This window comes from Acromyrmex echinatior, chromosome 8, assembly GCF_024713525.1.
Source record: "Acromyrmex echinatior isolate Ae372 chromosome 8, ASM2471352v2, whole genome shotgun sequence".
Classification (NCBI taxonomy): domain Eukaryota; kingdom Metazoa; phylum Arthropoda; class Insecta; order Hymenoptera; family Formicidae; genus Acromyrmex; species Acromyrmex echinatior.
Window position 1 is genome coordinate 14596241 of NC_141859.1, and position 20204 is coordinate 14616444.

Here is a 20204-nt window from a genome sequence, read left to right on the forward strand (position 1 = left end):
AAATACGTAAAATTTGAAGTTATACAATTGTATAGTACATACAATTTGTAACTTTATAATTTATTCCAGCATTATTTTATTTACGTATATGTTGTAAATAAGTTGTTGTACAAATAACAAATTGAATTTTTTAAAAAGATTAATTTAATATATAGCAATATAGTAATAGTAGTAAATAACTACATTGTGTGCTTTTTGGCATTATTAATATTTGTACAATAGCTGCATTCAGCAGAAAAAGCAGCTTTACAACTGTTGTAAAATTCTTGAATATGATTGATTTAGGCCCGATTGCATCAACGTTGCTTTGACTTTAAGCGAAATTTAAAACTCTATTCGTCTCGTTTTAAAACTGAAAAAGAGATAGAGACAGAGTTTTAAGCCTCGCCTAAAATCAAAATAACATTGATGTAATCTTTATATATTTAGATCTAGTGAGGAACTAAGGGCAAGACCAATATTAAAGAATTTTACAACAGTTGCAAAGCTGCTTTTTCTGCTGAACGCAGTCAATGTGTGGCATAGGCATGTCACACATGTGTACGTACGAATGTTTTACAATATTAATTTTTTTGTCCCATTTTATTGAAAATTAAAATACTACTGAAAAATACAGAAATAATGTCAAGTATGTTTAAATATAAAAATGCTTTAAGATTATATAAAATTAATGTGATAAAAAAACAGCGCAAAAATGTCAATGTAATAAGAAAAGTTAATTATAAATCATAATTTTTTACATAGAAATTAAGATCTAAAACAGATCAAATGCTTCTTATATTGCCGCGTATTTTGTTATCAAATAACTGATATTTATCTGCAATTAATATTTTTAACATATATCGATTGCATAATTAAATGGTTAGAACTATTTAAGAAAAAAATAAAATTTTTCATGTAATATGATTATATTTTGCTTCTAAAAAAATGAAGTTCATTTTATCACGTTCAAACATTATTAATTCAAGTAGAATAATCATGAGACACCTGTAAAAATATTATTTTATAGACTTAAGAATGTATTTTTCATCCAGTTTGCTGTATAGTATACTATTAATTTTTACACTTATTGTGAAATATATATTATGTTAATTTGATGCATGTGTGTGTGTTTCAAGACACGTATGCATAAAGACTATTCTAAAAGTATCCGACCTTTTACGTATATCTTTGTCTTTGGACATCCTCTTTCCTCTGTGGAAAACAAACATTTGGTATTCAGGGGAGAGTACCTTGAGGAGTGTTGTATCTACCAAGTATAATCCAATAGTTAAATCAAGTAGCAACGGTACGCAGTTGTGAGCTTCGAAAACTCAGAGGATCGCATTTTACAATGATCTAGCGAATTGAGTAGAGAATTTGCATTAAATTTTATCAAAAATTTGGCCACACAAATTTGTTTCGAGATAATCTGCATGATCCATAAAGTTTATAGCAATGACTTTATGAGTAACAATGGATAACGAGAAGAGTCTTGATCCAAGAAAGCGTGCTAGAGTTGGAGCAATGTGAAGGCAATGTTCACTGTTTTCTTCGACCAGGAAGTTACATCACAGATGCTCCATAAGATCGTACAATAAACAAAGAATATTATTACTTGGAAGTTCTGAAACGATTGCGTGACACAGTGAGGATCTGTTGGCTATCACATACAAAAACTGACTTCTAGGACTGCTTTTGGAAGTGCTGAAAGGATTACTTCAAAAAGAGACTACTTTGAAGGCGATATTATCCATATCTAAAATAGCTCTTTTTCATTATATAGTTAGAGGTTGGATATTTTTGGAACAGACCTCTTATATTTATATGCCTAACACACATATAGTGTGCATACCTAATTTAAATACATAATATGACACAAATGCGCGAAAATGGCAAAATTAATCGTCTCGAATTAATTTTCAATATATTTTATATATTATGACAAATTTAAATTATTTTATGAAAATAATTTGACTTTAAAAAAACGAGATGATTAACGCGAATGTAGCTATATTAAATATGTAAATGTATGTTTAAAATTATATAAAAATTTTCTATTTAACAATTTTGTGTTATATAAATATGATATTGTAATATAATTATTAATTTTTAACTGCATTGCTTTTATAGTTAGATTCAACGAACCTCTGTTATTCTCTGGAAAAAAAAATTAATTTGTAATCTTGTATTCTCATAATGATGTATATTTATGGAATTTTTCGATATTGTCAGTGAGCAAGAGTAGCTTTATTCTTTGCTGCAAGCTCCATTTGAGCAACAGCTACAGTTTTCATGCCATCCTGTACGGCCGAAAGATTAGCTTTCCATGATACAAGTAAATCTCGCAGTTGCATCCATTGTGGACGACCAAACGTTCTATGCATTGTGCTTGAAATTAATACTTTACGGCCAGCCTGATCCATGCGCGCCCTTACAAGCTTGGTTTTTAAAACTGGAACAATATTATTTACATCTCGTGAGAATATTATTACATGATCATAACATTTCGCATTTTTTTTAAAAGTTTATTTCCTAACTTTGTTGAATGCTTCGATAACTCAGTGAAAATATAATTTTACTGAGTCAGTACAGATTCAGTTAATATATCCTGTCAAAAAGTTTCCACTTAAATAAGCAATAGTGCAAAACTATGTTATTTAAACAGGATGTCAAATGTTATTTATTGTAAAAATTTTTTAAATAAAAATGGCTTACCATCAATTATGAAGCTTTCTACTTCAGATTCGTCAATCTGCAATTCCTCTTGTATTGTATCAAAAGACATTTCTGGATTTGTCTCTGCAAGTTGCATAAAGGTCAATAGCCTCATCTTTTTCATGTTTTGTTCATGATTTAATCCTATAAGAAAAAAAATACATTATAAATTTTATTTTATTGAAATAAATTCAATAAAATTTTACATTATCTACATTATGGTATATATCTAGATATATACCAAGTTGATGCTCTACAAATTCTCTATGATGTTGATAGAAATGTAAATACGCTGGTAATTTATCTTGTACAAATACAAGAAGTAAATCATGTATTAATTCGCCTTCTAAAAATCTCACAGGCTTCAATGCCAAAAGTGGATCTAACAAAAATGTATTTGGATCTGCTAACGCAGCTAATATACAACGCTGTGCATCTTCCCTAGCCGCGGAAGCATTCTCTGCTGTATAAGTTCCCAACAATTCCACCATAACAGCTGCTGCTTGTTCTCTAAAAAGGATTATACAAATACCTTGTAAAATATATTTTATGTTTGAAATTATTTCTACATTGTATAGAAAATGTGTGTTAGAAAGAGAGGGAAAGGAAAAATAAATGAAGAAAAGATATTACCCTTGTTTGCAACTTAAAAGAACTTCATGTAACAAACGCAATAACTTTTGCATTTGTTCATTCGATGGAGGAAAGGAGGCAAATTGTTGCTTTAATTGATCTATTCCACTATACACAGCTTTTACTTGATCAACATTGCGGGCTATTTGTACCAAGTGGTAATAAACATGGTATCTCATTGGAGAATCATCAGCAAGAGATTGGAATAAGAGCCACAAACTGCAAACGTATATCATTGGAGAAAATGTGAACTTGCAAAAGTTTGTGTATTAGTATTATGTAAACACTAAAATCTGCTTTGTGACCAAAATACTATTATTTCTCTTAATTAATTTAAATATGATTTGTTATATTAAACAATGTTTACATATATGAATTTTATAAAAATTAACAATGTATTATTACGCTTTTAAGCAAACCAATCCAAGCTTATATCCAGGAGCTTTTACGAGTTTCTCACAGAATGCTAAAATTAAATTTTCAGCGCGTTCCGTAGGTATCTAAAATAGAATATCAGTAAAAATAAAAAAAAATTAATATTTAATTATCTATAATAAAAAATTATCAAAATGTTAAACTTGCCAGAATCATGATAGATACAATGTCGTTCAATACAGTTTCTATTTCGCTTTCATTTCCTTCTTTGAAACATGCCTCACATACTCCAATAATCTTATGCAAATCATCTTCTATACCTTTAGGAGACTTCTCTTCGCTGATTTCTGCACCAAGACTTTTAAAATATACTCTTAGTTCTTGCGCCTAAAATAATAGTAATAATAAGAATAATAATATTAAAAAGGTAATTATATAGTTTAGCTACATATAACACTTCAAAAAGCAATAAAATTAGACTTATTGCGTTTTTGCATGAAATAAATAAATTTAGCAAAAAATCTTTCAATTCTGCCCAACAAATCGAGATATTAATTCTTAAAGTTGATAGATATTCAGATTTAGGAAATTGTCACATCAATGGTATAGAGGATTTTACAAACAAAATTTTTTGCTTTAGAAACAAATTTTCTGCTTTAAAAACACAAATTATTTTCTATACCATTTTTGGTTTTACAATACTTAAAAACTTTATTTTTAAAGCAGAGAATTTGTATAATTTTTTGAAACAGAAAATACTTATTCTAGCCTCATATGCTTACATGTTTTCATGTTCCTCTATGCCATCAATGTGACAGATTTCCTAACCTGAATAATCGTGAATTTTAACGCTTAATATCTCGATTTGCGGGGCAGAGCGACACTTTTCTTTGCCAGATTCTTTCGTTTCATGCAAAAATGCATCGAAAAAGCCTAATTTCAAAATCGGTGAGCAGGACACAATTCTAGGCAATTACCGAATTTTGTACGTTACTGTACTTTTAACACTTTTATGCCCTTTTTTATATAATTCTAAAAATTAGAAAAAGACAAAGAGTATGTTGAACCGAAGTTAAAGTTAATCTACGTTGGTGGAAATAGGCATTAATGTACATTAATTTTGATATAACCTAAAAATATCACATATATTTTGTAGATTTGTATATTCTTATAACTATTACGTGCATATGCCACAAAGATATTCCTAATAAAATTAGCCAAAATGTTATTTAATTTTGCAAATTTACCTGATCATCTAACGACAATTCCATGAAAATTGGTGGAACCTGCATTTTGACGAATGATACACGTTGTCACCGTTATAAAAATCGATTAAACAAGAATAACGTTAAAAGCAGAGAGAAAACCACTGAACTAAAAAGGTGCCTTTACATGGTAGCGTCAGCCTGGATCTACATATAATAGGTTCCAAAACTTCTTCTCTGAGGGAAATTTTTCTCGAAATATACAATATAATAACATATAGTATAGCACATAAAATCTTCTTCAGAGAGAAAGTTTTGGAATGTTGCCTAGGTGTTTTAAGCCTTAAGTCTAAAAAATTGACCAATTAATTCAGATCTACAATAGCTACGTTCAGCAGAACACAACAGTTTTACAACCATTTTATGATTCTCTGCTGAGATAGGATCATTCTTCTTGATCTAAAAGCATAATATAATCAGCGCGAAGAAAACTTCCAACAGTTGTAAAATATATATTCTGCTGAACGCAGCCAATAAGTTTTTAAGATTTAAGCTATAAGAAATGAACGAATTACAGTCGATTATTCTCCTCGCATTAGACTGTAATTGGTCAATTTCTTACAGCTTAAAGATTAAAACACGTATGGTTCCTGCACACAGAACGCGGCAATGCTTGTCGCGTGGCGGAAGTTATCGCACCTAACCAATAATTCTATTAATAAATAGTAATAAGGCTCTGTACATATAAAACAATGTAGTACAAAAGAAGGGCAAAGAGCCAATAATGTATAAAAGAACTTTAATTTAAATTAGCATTAAAAATTCATAAAAACAATTACAATTAATAACAAACGTTTCAACTTCAATCGAGTCATTTTCAATGTCGTCTTAATATTGGGTCATCTAAAAAGTATCCACGGTTTTTTGTCACTAGATGTGTGTTGATGGTCATATATCTAGTGACAAAGTACCGCGGATACTTTTTAGATGACCCAATATATCAACATCGTTCAAAACCAAAAATATGTACATGATATTACAATTGTTGGAAACGCGCCCCAGTACCGTTGACATAGAGAGCGAGACGCGTGTTACCGGCCGAGGAGTGACTTTGAGGAAGATGCCGGAAGTAGCCGCGTGTGAACGGAAGAAGACGAGATCGGATCGCGAGTAGAGAGAGTGCCCGCCATTATATATTTCCCGCCATTATAGCCGTTCGTCTCTTTTTATTGCCATTGTTACTACGTTTAATCCGAGTCGTATGCTCTCACTGTTTTATAATAAAGTAGCGTGTTCGTGTAAAAATAAGAAGAAGTGTCTAATATTATTGAGAACCTTACGATCTCGAAACCGCGGCTGCAACAACAATACTATTATAATTTTTAATATCGTATTATTTATTCCGTAGTACGCTGCGAGTCATTTTTATCAAGAATCAAAGTAGTCATAAGAAAATTCTTGTCAGTGATATCAGTAAATGTATTAAGAGTCCATTAATAAAAAGAGAGAAAAAAACGCACAGGTAGATAGTAGTTCATTTCGTAATACAATATATTAATTTTTATAATTATATAAATTATTTTATTTTAAGCAAATTTGCAAAAGTAACGAACATCTAACTTTCACGATGTCAGATAACAAAAACTCTATTAACAATAATTCTATGTTCTTAAATAAGTCGGCTTCACCATGCAAAACTTCTAGAAATGATGTAATATTACTTTCGCCGCGCGACAAAAGTTGAACTCAATCCAACTTTTTTTGGTGGAAATTATATTGGGTCATCTAAAAAGTATCCGCGGTTACTTTGTCATTAGATATATGACCATCAACACACATCTAGTGACAAAAAACCGCGGATACTTTTTAGATGACCCAATATTTATTACTTCCGAGCAAGCAAGACATTGATTGGTTATCGCGCCAACTTCCGCCACCCAGCAAGCGTTGCCGCGTTCTATGTGTAAGAGTAGAGAGAAACCTGAGAGAGGACATGACGATCCAAGACAAAATGGATGTAAACTACATAGCAACGTCCACTTTGCTTATGGCACATCATCCACTTTTCAAGGCTGGATATAATAAATCGATATTTGGTTCTATAATCGTTCTATATGTATTACGATTTGAGCCGTCATGTTCTCTCTCAGGTTTCTCTCTGGTAGAAGCCATTAGGATGCGATTACATGGATTGATATTTCCGTGTTCCGTGCTTTCTATTACGCCTGTTTTAAAAAGTTGCGTATTATGCAAGTTTACGCGATTTTTGTGAGTGTGCAGATGGAACAGGCGACATGGAGACATCTGCAAGTTTTTTTTTTAAATATTATGATTCTTTAGTTTAAAATTTAGGAAAATATGTAAACTGTGTTATTTACTCTCTCGTATTTTTCTTTATTTCTGTACTTATTTGTTTAGTATTAGCGTACTTATTTTGTTTAATGTACATGGTATAGGTTATTTTTTTATTTTTTATTTTTTTGTTATGTATCTATTTTATATCTTTTTTAGTTCTTTTAATATAAAATTTTGCATGTGAAAAATCTTCTAAAAAGCGGTAATGATCCGGTCTGGTTATGTATAAAAAAATAGAGAAAATTAATCTGCAAAGTGTTAATTAGTTAATATAATTGTCTTTGTTTACAACAAATCAAATGCGGCTATTGTGGCTGGCTGATATCACAACACTGTGAAGATATATTGCATTTTTGCTTTAAATGATATGATGAATATAAGAACGTCTTAAAAAATAATGAAAATAATATTGCAACTGGTATAAATATGTATAGCTGTTACATGTATCATTTTGTATATTATATGAAATTCACTAATATAATTGAACTTTTTTATGCGTTTACAGTTAATAGATTAAACGAAAATGAACTATCTTGTGATGGTTCTAACAAAGATTTGGAAGAACGTCTTATTATGGCGGTAATATATAAGCCACCATTATCGATCACCGTTTAAATATTAAAGAAAGATCTAAAGCAAAAAAAGCAGTACTGTGGGAAGAAAAAAATAAAAAATATAATTAATAATATGTATATATAAATTTAAAAACTTATATATACATTTATTCGTGATTATTTACACGTCTTTATAGAACTGGAATTGGAATTAATTTGTTTTCCTTACAGAAAATAGAAAGTTGTTTTGGCACAATTCTTGTAACTAAAGTTACAGATGCTATAATCGATTTTCTGTAGATTCGCCATCTTGCAGTTAATATTCCAAAAGCACTTTCAACTACACGTCTCGCTCGATTCAATCTGTAGTGTTAAAAATTTTCTTTTTTGATCGAGTTTTTGATTTCTTGAATATGATCGTATTAAATACGTTTTTAAAACAAAGGCTTCATCTGCCATGATCATATATGATAATATAAGATCTGCAATACTAACAATTTCTGATGATGGTATTTGTAAAGAATTTTCTTCTAAAGCTGTATATAATTTTCTGCTTCAATGTCGATAATAATAAATCATATTATTGTGCATCACTCAGTGCAAATAAATTTAAATAATTTTGTGCTGGCCCTTATAATTGTAATAAATTGATTCAATATTGGGAGGAACCTGTATATCAAAATTACGATAATTATTTTCTTGATGTATAATTAAAATAATGAAGTGTAAATATTAATATACCTGAATTATAACATGTTTTCCATCCATAGCTCCTATACAATGTGGAAAATTCCACTTTTCTTCAAATTCTCTTGCTATATTTTTCCAAAAGTCCTTGTTAAATTTTGGAAAAACTTTATCTCGCAATTCAGATTGCTTCACAAGTTTCTAAAATTATTTTTGAAATGGTATTAGTTTCTATGCGAAATGCATACGAAAGAGATTTCATATTGTCTTCTGTAGCTAAATAATGAAAATAGATTTCCAAACATATATTTAGCGGAATTGGATCTCGAATATATTTTTATTTTGGCTCGACGATCTTTAATAATTTTTTATATGTTTTTACATTCATGCGAAAATAATTGATAAATTTTTTATCATTATGAAAATATTAGGTGTTGGAATTAATTCGTAGCGTTTTTTAATGAAAGAATGTTATTTATTTCACATGAGCATTAAAAAATACATTAATGAAAGTACTTCCCATCACTTGTAAAACGCTACGAATTAATTCCAACACCTAATACAATTCTTGATAAGAGTTCCACTTGCACCATATCGTCATCGCTTTTCGCTTGAAAAATTAGATGAACCTGTTATTTTCGTTTTTGTATCACTCATTCTCTTTGTACAGTAAAAAAAGAGTAATTAATTTTTTTGTAGGTAACTTTATGAGTGACATTTTGTCTGCTTTATTTATTCTTTGCTTTTGTAAAGAAATAATAGATAATAATTCCGAATTCATTATTTCTTTTTACTCAACTTACGAAACAATAACATCAGAGGCATTTCGCGGTTTTGTTGTGCGAAATTAAATGTCCTTAATTATGTGCACATAGCACATAAAACGGCAGCAGCGTATAGCATTTAACCAATAATATTTTTCTATTCTGTTAAAACATTCGAATAGAAATGTTAAATGTTAGATGATTAGTTATTACGCGAATATTTTTAACGCAAATTTTGTGTTCATGGATACGGTCATGCTGCAAACGCTTTGAAGTGATTTTTAATTGGTCAGTTTGTAAAATTCTTTCTTCTAATTGGTTCATCAAATGCTTCAAAGCATTTGTAGCTAGACTTTGACCATAGCCCATGTGAACGATGACATTTAAAACACGTAACAGAAAGCGCGGAATGCCTCTGATTGGTTATGCGAAACGCGTTACGCGAAAAATATCAATCCGCATGTAACCGCACTCTTATTGTAGATCCGGACTTACAGAATGCGAGGAGAATAATCAATTATGATTCGTCCATTTCTTATAACTTAAAAATCAATTGTTTTATATATATATATATATATAATCAAGTATTCTCCTTGCATCCGACTGTAAGCTCGGATCTACAATAGGTTTTTAAGCCTTAAGCCATATTCTCTTCGCATTCAACTATAAGTCCGGATTTACAATAAGGCCGGGTTTACACTTTGACGGAAAAGCGAAAAAGCGGAAACCAATCGGAACTCGCAGTAGTAGTAGGCGGTACATTTCGCTTGTCTGCTTCTGTCTTTCCGCGAGTTTTGATTGGCTTCTGCTTTTCCGCTTTCCATCAAGATGTAAACCCGGCCTAAGAGTGCGGTTACATGAATTGATATTGATTTTCCGCATAATTATAAAGTCGTCAATTTTTAGCATCTGACTTCTAATTTATGACTAAAGCGTGATTTACACAGGGTGACTTTTATTCGCTAGAAGCCGCGTTTAGTGACGTCATAGCAAATCCGCTACTAAAAACTTCTTCTAGACGTGGGTTTGTTCTTATAGCGTATAATCGCGGCGAATACCACTTTCGACGCTCGTCGCTAGCTTGTCGCTGGCTTGTCGCTAGTTTCTTGCTGTTCTTCCAAAGCGAATTTTTAAGTCGTCAGCGTGAAAAAACGAATTTTTCCGAAAAACCTCGGCCACTCAAATCATAAGCATCAGAGAACAATCATGTCATTGAATGACATACTTTGAGCCGCTGTTGTGCTTTGTGACTACTTAACCCTGCGACTTTAAAATTTTAATCGCTAGCGAATAAAAACCAAGCGCGTACAAAAAGCTTTCAGCAAATTCGCGAATGAATTAAGAAGCTTGCTTCAAGCGAATAGCAGCAGAATCGAGAGAATTCGCTGGCGAATTAATGACATCACTAGACGCGGCTTCTAGCGAATAAAAGTTGCCCGTGTAAGTCACGCTTAATGACTTATCGTAGAAGACCCATAAAGGTATCATTTCATGGGTTGCTGAAAAGCAGCATCAAACGTATTACGTGACGCTGCGGCAAGAAGAAGTTGGATTTAATTCAACTTCTAGTGACAATGTGTAACAAGTAGAATAGTTAGGTTGGAAATAAATACATTAGGTTAGGGATAAATACAAAAAAGAACACGATAAGCGACTAAATTTAGATTTAAACAAGATGGAATCTGCAAAGAAGATAAGTATTTATTTATAAATAAGTTGATTTATTATATTAATTAAATGTTTATTCTAAAATTATTCAATTTTTTTGTCATTCTAAAATAAAAAGTTAGATTAAATCTGCAGAATATATCCAGATAGCAGATGTCTGCTTGTTGCTGGCATTTTGCTTGCTAAATATGCATTGCTAAGTATTGGATCATCTAAAAAGTATCCGCGGTATTTTGTCACTAGATATATGACCATCAACACACATCTAGTGACAAAAAATATACTTTTTAGAGCGGATACTTTTTAGATGACCCAATATATATTGTTACCAAAATTGCAGCAACTGAGTCTCCATTTGTTGGCAACTTGATGCTGTCACAATATGATAACATTGAGTACTGACTTGCCAGCAATTTGCTGACAAAATCGTCATCATCAAATTGTACTGTTGCCATCATGTTGCCATAATAATATGCAGCATTATACAATGCTGTTATATTACTGACATAATGCAAGATAACATTGACGTAGCTGCTGGTAATACATATACACATTGTTGTCTGCATGTTATTACAATGTCAATATATTCGAAATCGTTGAAGACAAATCTAGCAAGTTGTCAACATCATAAGCAATCACAGATTTGCACGATATTGCTGAGACACACTTTGTTATCTGGGTATGCGAGAGCGAATCAGAGCGAGAGCGCTGACGTGAAATTTTTAGAGTGATGCGGCGTTTGTCTAACAATGTTTCTCGCTAGTTCAAATCCGGCTCGAAGGACCAGAAAATGTGCGAGAATGCACCGCGCGGAAAGGTTCGAGTGAGAGAACGGCACACGGTTGATATGATACACGACAGTAAAGAGAACTTCGTTTCTTTTTAATTTAACAAAAGAATTTTCTTTAATATGATCAGTTACAGAGTCAAAAAATATAATTAATTAAATATTAGATTAACAAAATATTAAATGCGGTCACCTTTTCCAAAATTGTATTTGGAATCGCGGTGATGGAAAATCTCGGCGATTTTCTCGGCACTTTTGAAAAGATTCGTTTTATAGCGGTTTTCACTAAGCGGTTGGCACGGCGGTTTTACGAAGATATAGTAGCGAGACTATAACTCTAAGAACTCGAAGAACTTTTAGAAGTGAGAACTCTAAGAAGTCTAAGAATTCTAAGCGGTGTAAACGGTTTAAGCGGTGTAAACTATCTAAGCAATCTGCCCGGGAGGAACGGCGAGATCGAAGCATTTATTGCTTTCGATCTGGGCTTTCTTCTTGGGAGAAATCCAATTAAATTTTGCCACAATCGTAATTATCACGTGGCATTGGTTGTACAAAATTGATTGGCGCTTTCGATTCTTCTCTAACGACGTTCAACGTAACAGTCATGCGCGACAGAAAATCCGTACGCGGGATTGGTGACGTATTCGTCGGAGCGCGGCGCTCGCGTGCGCGAATTGAATTGTTCTAGAACTTTCGATGGTCCGTTGCCGGTGCCTGTTTGCGTGTACCGAATTGTTTTGAAAAGACTAGAGAACGATGAATCCCTGACTTTGACGAGGCTTAATGTCAGGCTCGAGATGAAATCACGAGCTCGCCTTGTGCGTGCGTTCAATAACAATCACTGTCGGTCGATCGAAGGAATTCTTACCTTTTTTTCGAATTACCGATCTCAAACACTGGGTATAGAGGAAAGACCTCTATTATGAAATACCAACATTTTGGATAAATGCTAGAAGTCTATGAGCAGAATTTTAAAAAATAATAGGTCATTTCAAAAAAAATTTAATAAGCTTTAAAATATAATTTAATTCAAATTCCATTTTTTTTTAAATTAAAGAAATGTAAAAAGTGAGTAAATCGCAAAGTCAAAAAATTGTGCTCTAATATGAGATGCCCCGAGAAATCGATAGTAAAACACAAAAGTATATCAGTATTGCAATCAAAAAACTTTATTTAATATTTCTTAAATACAAACAAATGCAGCCAGCATGCGCGAAAAATGAGTATGCGTTAGATTATATCCAGAACTCTTCAGATAAAATCAAGCATCGCAAAAACTCGACATTCATTCCGGTTGTCCTTTTTATTATTGTACATACAATAACATTTATACTTTAGTAGCTATTTTCACCATGACATGGGAGCATGAATTATTTCATAGGAATGAGGAATACCCTAGATATCTCATATTACGATTTCCATGCCTTACGATTTTACGATCATCAAATCTAACTTCTGTAATTAAGCAATTCAACATATTTTTCTATTAGTACGACCTTATTCTATTACTGAAGAATTTATTGCCAAATATTTATATCATTATTAAATAATAAACAAAGTTTAAAGGCTCATCTCAATGAAACTTGAAGACATCCAAATTCTAAAATCTTTTTTTACAATGACTACAGGCATGATCTAATAATGAATTTTCTACTAAATAGTTTTCAATCCAAGAGCAATAAATTCATGGTGGAATCAATAGATAGCGTTTATTAGTTTAGCAGAAACGCCGCTATCTCATAATAGGGGGCTTTCCTCTACCTACTGAGTATTAATTTGGACGAAAGTATCGAAATCAATATGATATAAATAAAAATACTAGTAAAACATAATTTTAATAGTTATTTGACTCTAATATTCATACTAAAACAAAAAAAGTAATTTAAAAAACAAATGTCGTGTTTATATTAAATTAGAGATTATATATACGATGCTATATATCCTTTTATCAATAATTTTCATATCCTTCAAAAATATTAATTTTAAATATTTAGTATAAATTTTACACAATATTGAATATTAATTTTAAATATTATTTTCATGTCTTTTTTATCAAAATCCGTAATAATGTCAAATATCCAAATTAGTTCACAAGTGTATATTTTCTATATTTCTATTCTATCATTGCAAAGAAAGAAGATTAGACTGCCGTTGACACTAACTTGACTCTTAAAATTTGACGCTATAAACCTTTTCATGCGCTTTTAGCTATTAGCGGCAACTTCGATCACGTGACCTACTTTGACGCTGAAAATGAGCGTCGAGCGTAGCCACGCCATAGATTCTTAATAATGCATAATGTATAAGAGAATCAACTAATTGAAATTCTTCTTTTCCATGGAATGAGAGGAAAGGAAAGATTCTGATTAATTGATTCGCTTATGCACTATGCGTTATGAGTCATGCAAAAGTCTGTGCTCCTTGTCTGAAAGCCGCAGCACAGACTTTTGCATAATATTGGGTCATCTAAAAAGTATCCGCGGTTTTTTGTCACCATGGTGTTGACCATCAACACCATCTAATGACAAAAAACCGCGGATACTTTTTAGATGACTCGATATAATACATAATGCATAAGAAAATGAACCAATCAGAGTCCTTTATTTTATGAAAAGGAAGGAAATAAAGGATTGGTTCATTTTCTTATGCCTCATGTGTTATGCATTATGCAAGAGTCTGTGTTCTCCGCTTTAGGATGCCATCACATGAAGCGTAATCTACATATTCTAGTAATATTATTAGAATATGTTATATCTCATTTACTAGAATATGTCATTCTGAAAGCTGGGATTTATTGGGTCATCTAAAAAGTATCCGCGGTTTTTTGTCACTAGATGTGTGTTGATAGTCATATATCTAGTGACAAAGTACCGCGGATACTTTTTAGATGACCCATACATTGGGCGTATTTCGCGGAAGATTAGAGAAATGCTGATCAGAATTTCTATTGTATACTCTACAGAAATGCTAAACAAATTTATGATTGGTTTTCCACGCATCTCGAAAAGTATGCCTCATGGAGAACCGGCACCTTTCCGGTTCGCATACATATGATGATCAAATGAATTGTTAAAATCAGAAAATCTTGTGAGACCAATGTTAGACTTATTTGACGCATTTTTACATGAAACGGAAGAATCTGGCAAAAAAATGCGTCCTGTGATCCGAAATATTAAACATTAAAGTTGACTATTGAGGTTAAGAAATCTGTCACAGATAAAATCTATAATTGTACTGTTTAAAAAAAAGTGCACGAGTTTTGATTAATTTAGACTTTCCATGTGATGCAAAGGAACGCACGACTTCTATAATTGTACTGTTGAAACCCATGTGCATTTTTTCACACAAAATAAGCTAAAATGAGCCAGAAATTGGATTCAACGCATGGTTCCATCATTCACAGATGTGTTGACCATCAACACCATCTAGTGACAAAAAACCGCGGATACTTTTTAGATGACCCAATATTTCGGTGTAACAACAAAATAGCATAAAAAGCATAAAAAACTAGACAAATACTGATATTTAAGTGAAACAATATGATTGGTCGATGCAAGTTATGCTTATGCAAGATATGTCGCATATAATGGCATTCCTTTTTAGCTTGAAAAGGCACTGACTCTCGATGCTCGATTCGAGCGTCAAACAGATCGCATGATCAAAATTAACAAATACCAATTTTGATTAATTTTGACTTGTTTTAATGCTAAAAATGAGTGTCGAGCGTTAGCATGAAAAAGCAGTCTTAGGCCCTGCGCACAATAGAAAGAATAAGGAATTAGGAATAAAGAATAAATGATTTCAACCTATCAAAAACCGTGTATTTCAATGTATCCGATATTCTGATAAAACTGTAAATTTAGAGGATTTGATAAATATTTTTTCTTCCATTTTCCTGTAATTCTGTAAATTTGTGTATTTTCATGCATAGAATATATTCTGACAAAGAAAGTTGTCGTTTAAGTCCCGTTTTTATTCTTTTGAATTTTAGTTTTTTGATGTCGGTAAGTTAAAAAATGATAATTTAATGATAATTTATGATTATATATAAATGTATGTATTTTTCAATAAATATTGATGCATTTACTATTTAATCAAATAAAATTAAATTTTATATAAATTGGAATTTCTGTATTAAAAATAAAACGTGCATACATGTATATTCCGTACGCGTTATCATATGGTATATACTTCCAACTTTTTCCGCAGCGGCACTAAAATCGCATTGTCCTGATTTTCCATGGGTTTTTTGACGTGTTTGGAGCCCATTTTTATTCTCGAATTTGATTTTCTTCTTTTTACTCCGTGATTTTAATACGATGTTCAGTTAATGTAAATAATAATCAGTGATTTTTTAATATAGTGATCCAGTTTTTTATCGAGTGAATAATCGATAATGAAAGGTATACATTTCGCATATCACATATTGGGTTATCTAAAAAGTATCCGCGGTTTTTTGTCACCAGATGTGTGTTGATGGTCATATATCTAGTGACAAAGTACCGCGGATACTTTTAGATGACCTAATATTTGTTTAGGTAAATGTTAAAAAGATCCCGTCCACCTCAAATTTTGATAAGAATACTGAATAGATGTGTAAAAACAAAGATCTGTCAAGAAAAAGTGTCGCTCTGTTTCGCGAATCGAAATATTAATTGTTAAAGTTGGCGACTGAGGTTAGGAAATCTATCATAGCTGCGAAATGCTATGACACGAGCACGTCCAACCGATCACAGAAAGATTGCAACTATACTTTTTTTTTCGATGAGTTTCCGAATGCAACCTACTCACCGATTGATTGGTTCTTATTTGTAGATCCATAAATAAGAGCTACAGTTCCATAAATAAGAATAATAGGTGATTCCACTCGTATAAAATCATTGTGATTTTCCTGAGGAAACTCTGTAGTTGAACAGCAGGTATATGTATAATACCTAACCTCATAAGCCCCGGGAAAAAAATATTTTATACATAATTACATAAAATTATATGTATATTTACAAAATTATATAAATATATGTAATTATATATAATTATATGTAAAATTTTTTCTCGGGATGTTTCAAGAGACAGAATTAAGATAAGTAACAATATAATAAATAATTTTATTATTTATTACAAAAAAATTTTATTTATTTATTACATAATAAATAATTTCACTTATTACACATGATTGGTGAGACAATTAAGAAGATCGTGAAAGTGTGAAGAGGATGTATGCTGTTTTATCATAAAAAAAAATGCCACTTGAATGCGAATTAGAAAGATTGCAAAGGCCATCATTATTGAACAGATGCATTGAATATCATATATCAATAAGCCAGGCAAAGAATAAAGGATGAGAAATTAATGAGTATAAATTTCATGTTTTTTATTGTATTCTCATTTTTTTTAATTGTAAATTAAATGAATAAATGTGGAAGATGAGTTTTTAACAGATATGTATTTTCCATTTACATTTGTGTTATTCAGCTAATATCTTGTAAATATTATGAGACTTTGGAAATGTACTAATAAATATACTAGTGTATATTTATTAGTACATTAATAGTTTTACATTGCATAATATGAATTATTATTTGTCAAATAAGCATCGAGATTTTCATCGAACATTCTAAAATAAAAGACATGTCGGTATATAACTAATATAAGTAGATAAGAAAATAAATATTTAGTATCGTAGAATAAGCGCCAATATTATCGAAATAATTCGGTTTTTTTTTTTCGAAAATCAGGTTTAGCATGGCATGATCCAAGCAATTTTCCGTTCGACCGCTCGGTCATAACATTTATTCTGACGTGATGCACTTTCTGGCTTGCATGCGACGTCTTAAGAATAGATCTTAAGAATAGATATCAAACATTAAACAAAAAAAAGGAGAAACATATGAATTAGATAAGTTAAAATCTTACACATCCTGTAAATATGAAAATCCACATGTGTTTCCTTCTCGGCAATCGCGAACGGAATCGTCAGTTTTTCTAAGCAAAAATGGGTGAGAATCATGATGTAAGAATAGGATGTTCCATTCCCGTGGTTGCGCAGTAGCAACGTGAATCTAAGCAAAAATTTGATTGGCTATTCCAATATGTCAGTACTATACTTATACACAGAAAAGTCAATTTAGGCAAGAATTTGATTGGTTGTTTCCAATATTGCTATTGCCATTATGCGCAACGGAATACCTGCTATCCTAAGGGGCTCCGCACAATAAAAGGAACAGAGAATAGAGAATAAGAATTTCAACCTATCAGAAATCATGTATTGTGGAATACACAATTTCTGATAGGTTGAAATTCTTATTCTTTGTTCTCTATTCCTTCCATTGTGCGGAGCACCCTAAATATCTCGCTTAATATCTCAGTTCGCAAGGCCGTCCTAATGTTTTTTTTTCCTACAAATTCTTTCATTTTGTGCAAAATAGCAAATAAGCCTAATTTCATCAAAATCGGAGGTGATGACCGTATCTAAATAATTACCTTTTAATTAATTTGATAGGATGGGAATCATAAAGGTCAATCATAGCTAAAAAGTGGATGATATCTAAATGAAAAGTATTTATGAGTGATACTTATGAAAAAGGCCGTAAAGCATATACATGTGAGTACAGCTTATATCTGTTATGTGAAAAAAAATCTTATATGAAATAATATTGTAAAACTTGACACACACACACACACACACACACACACACACACACACACACGCACGCACGCACGCACGCACGCACGCACGCACGCACGCACGCACGCACGCACGCACGCACGCACGCACGCACGCACGCACGCACGCACGCACGCACGCACGCACGCACGCACGCACGCACGCACGCACGCACGCACGCACGCACGCACGCACGCACGCACGCACGCACGCACGCACGCACGCACGCACGCACGCACGCACGCACGCACGCACGCACGCACGCACGCACGCACGCACGCACGCACGCACGCACGCACGCACGCACGCACGCACGCACACGCACACGCACACGAACACGCACACGCACACGCACACGCACACGCACACGCACATTAAGCATACCATTGAATTATTATAATTTTAGCATATAATTTTAATGTATTAACTGTGTGACATATACATTGATTAATAAAGGAAATATTTATTTTTTTTTAAATCTTAATGTTGATGTCAATATAACGAAGTTTGTTCTATAATGCTTTATTCTACTAGTGTAAGTCATTAAAAAATGTGAAAATTATTATATAAGTATTGGGTCATCTAAAAAGTATCCACGGTACTTTGTCATTAGATATATGACCATCAATACACATCTAGTGACAAAAAACTGCGGATACTTTTTAGATGACCCAATAGAATGAAGAATTTTTGTGTCACATATATGTAGAACTTTACAATAAATATTTATCAAATTAGAAGCTCTTGTAATGATGTTGAAATAACGTATCATCAATTTCTGTTAGATTAACCCTCAACTACATGTCTCGTTTTAGTCTTAATTTTCATGTCTGGGTCCAAGTCACCGACGGCGTCTTTGACTAGTTCTGTAATTATCACAAATCTCAATAGAAAAAATATATATAATATATTTTTTTAATGAAATGCCAGAATGTATAAAATCGAAATATCAAAATATAAAAAGGTTGGTAATTATTTAGAATACTCCCCCCCCCCTCTCCTCTCGTCCCACCTCAAACCTTAATAAAAATACACTTATTCGATGTGTTTTCACTAAAAACGAAAGAATCTGGTCAAAAATGCGGCGGTCGGTCTCGTGAATCGAGTTACATATTAAGCATTAAGACTGAGTCTACAATGAGTTGGTAGTCGGTAGTCCTAAGTCTTATCAGTGAATCGGTGAAGTTGATCAACAGCCAACTTGTATGATTAAGACTATCGATTTTCTTAAGACTGACCAAATTCGACTGTACTCCTTCCCATTAGTCGAATTAACAACTAGTAGATGCGAAAAAATCATAGTCATTTATTAAGGTAAAACTGATTAAGATTTAAGATTTCCGACTACCAACTTATCGTAGAATAGAAGTTTTAAAGTTGGAGATATTCCAGAGGTTAAGATATCATCCGATTCGATACAGTTCTATGTATACGTTCTGCATTAATTACACTAATTTACTGCTTTAAAAAAATGATAAAGGTTGAGAATATTTCGGTCACCTCAAATTTTAATGTATTAATTGTGTGATATATACATATACAATTGATTAATGAAGAAAATATTTATTTTTTTTAAATCTTAATGTTGATGTCAATATTTGGTAAAAATAAACTCAATCAATACATTTTCGCATAAAAATAAAAATTCCACAAGAAAAAAGCGTCGTCTCACAAACCGAGATATTAAGCGTTAAGTTGACGATTATTGAGGTTAAGAAACCTGTCACAATCAGTACGGCGATGCAAGATGCAAGCTTGCGCTGCGGTCTTAAATTTACTACTTTAAAACAAGTTCCTACTCTAAAACATAAATTC

General features: G+C 32.1%; 1 protein-coding gene and 3 long non-coding RNA genes across 5 annotated transcripts; 1 reads left to right on the forward strand and 3 right to left on the reverse strand.

The window, feature by feature from the left end:
• Nucleotides 1-1894: 1894 nt before the first annotated feature.
• Nucleotides 1895-5109, reverse strand: eIF3m (eukaryotic translation initiation factor 3 subunit M). The gene is made up of 7 exons (XM_011066933.2): nt 4953-5109; nt 3913-4092; nt 3736-3830; nt 3331-3549; nt 2939-3207; nt 2698-2841; nt 1895-2434 (listed from the first exon to the last, which is right to left on the reverse strand). Exons 1-7 carry the CDS (start codon nt 4995-4997, stop codon nt 2211-2213), a joined length of 1176 nt encoding a protein of 391 aa, XP_011065235.1. The 5' UTR covers nt 4998-5109; the 3' UTR covers nt 1895-2210.
• Nucleotides 5110-8039: 2930 nt separating this feature from the next.
• On the reverse strand, nt 8040-16653 carry LOC147908861 (uncharacterized). Of its 2 annotated transcripts, XR_015545847.1 has the most exons (4): nt 16517-16653; nt 8561-8707; nt 8315-8488; nt 8049-8182 (listed from the first exon to the last, which is right to left on the reverse strand). It is a non-coding gene; the product is annotated as an uncharacterized LOC147908861 (long non-coding RNA). The 2 variants fall into 2 exon arrangements; XR_015545846.1 differs by having other exon boundaries at nt 8040-8488.
• LOC147908862 (uncharacterized) lies at nt 15632-17162 on the forward strand. Its single transcript, XR_015545848.1, has 2 exons — nt 15632-16128; nt 16264-17162. It is a non-coding gene; the product is annotated as an uncharacterized LOC147908862 (long non-coding RNA).
• Nucleotides 17074-18218, reverse strand: LOC147908863 (uncharacterized). The gene is made up of 2 exons (XR_015545849.1): nt 17639-18218; nt 17074-17567 (listed from the first exon to the last, which is right to left on the reverse strand). It is a non-coding gene; the product is annotated as an uncharacterized LOC147908863 (long non-coding RNA).
• Between the last annotated feature and the right edge of the window lie 1986 nt (nt 18219-20204).

What these genes read in the sequence shown, in the direction of transcription:
- eIF3m (XM_011066933.2), bottom strand. Translation starts at nt 4,997, where the DNA reads ATGCAGGTTCCACCAATTTTCATGGAATTGTCGTTAGATGATCAG. An exon ending in AATTGTCGTTAGATGATCAG is followed by an intron (nt 4,093 to 4,952) that starts GTAAATTTGCAA and finishes CTATTATTTTAG; the next exon opens with GCGCAAGAACTAAGAGTATA. An exon ending in GGATTGGTTTGCTTAAAAGC is followed by an intron (nt 3,550 to 3,735) that starts GTAATAATACAT and finishes ATACGTTTGCAG; the next exon opens with TTTGTGGCTCTTATTCCAAT.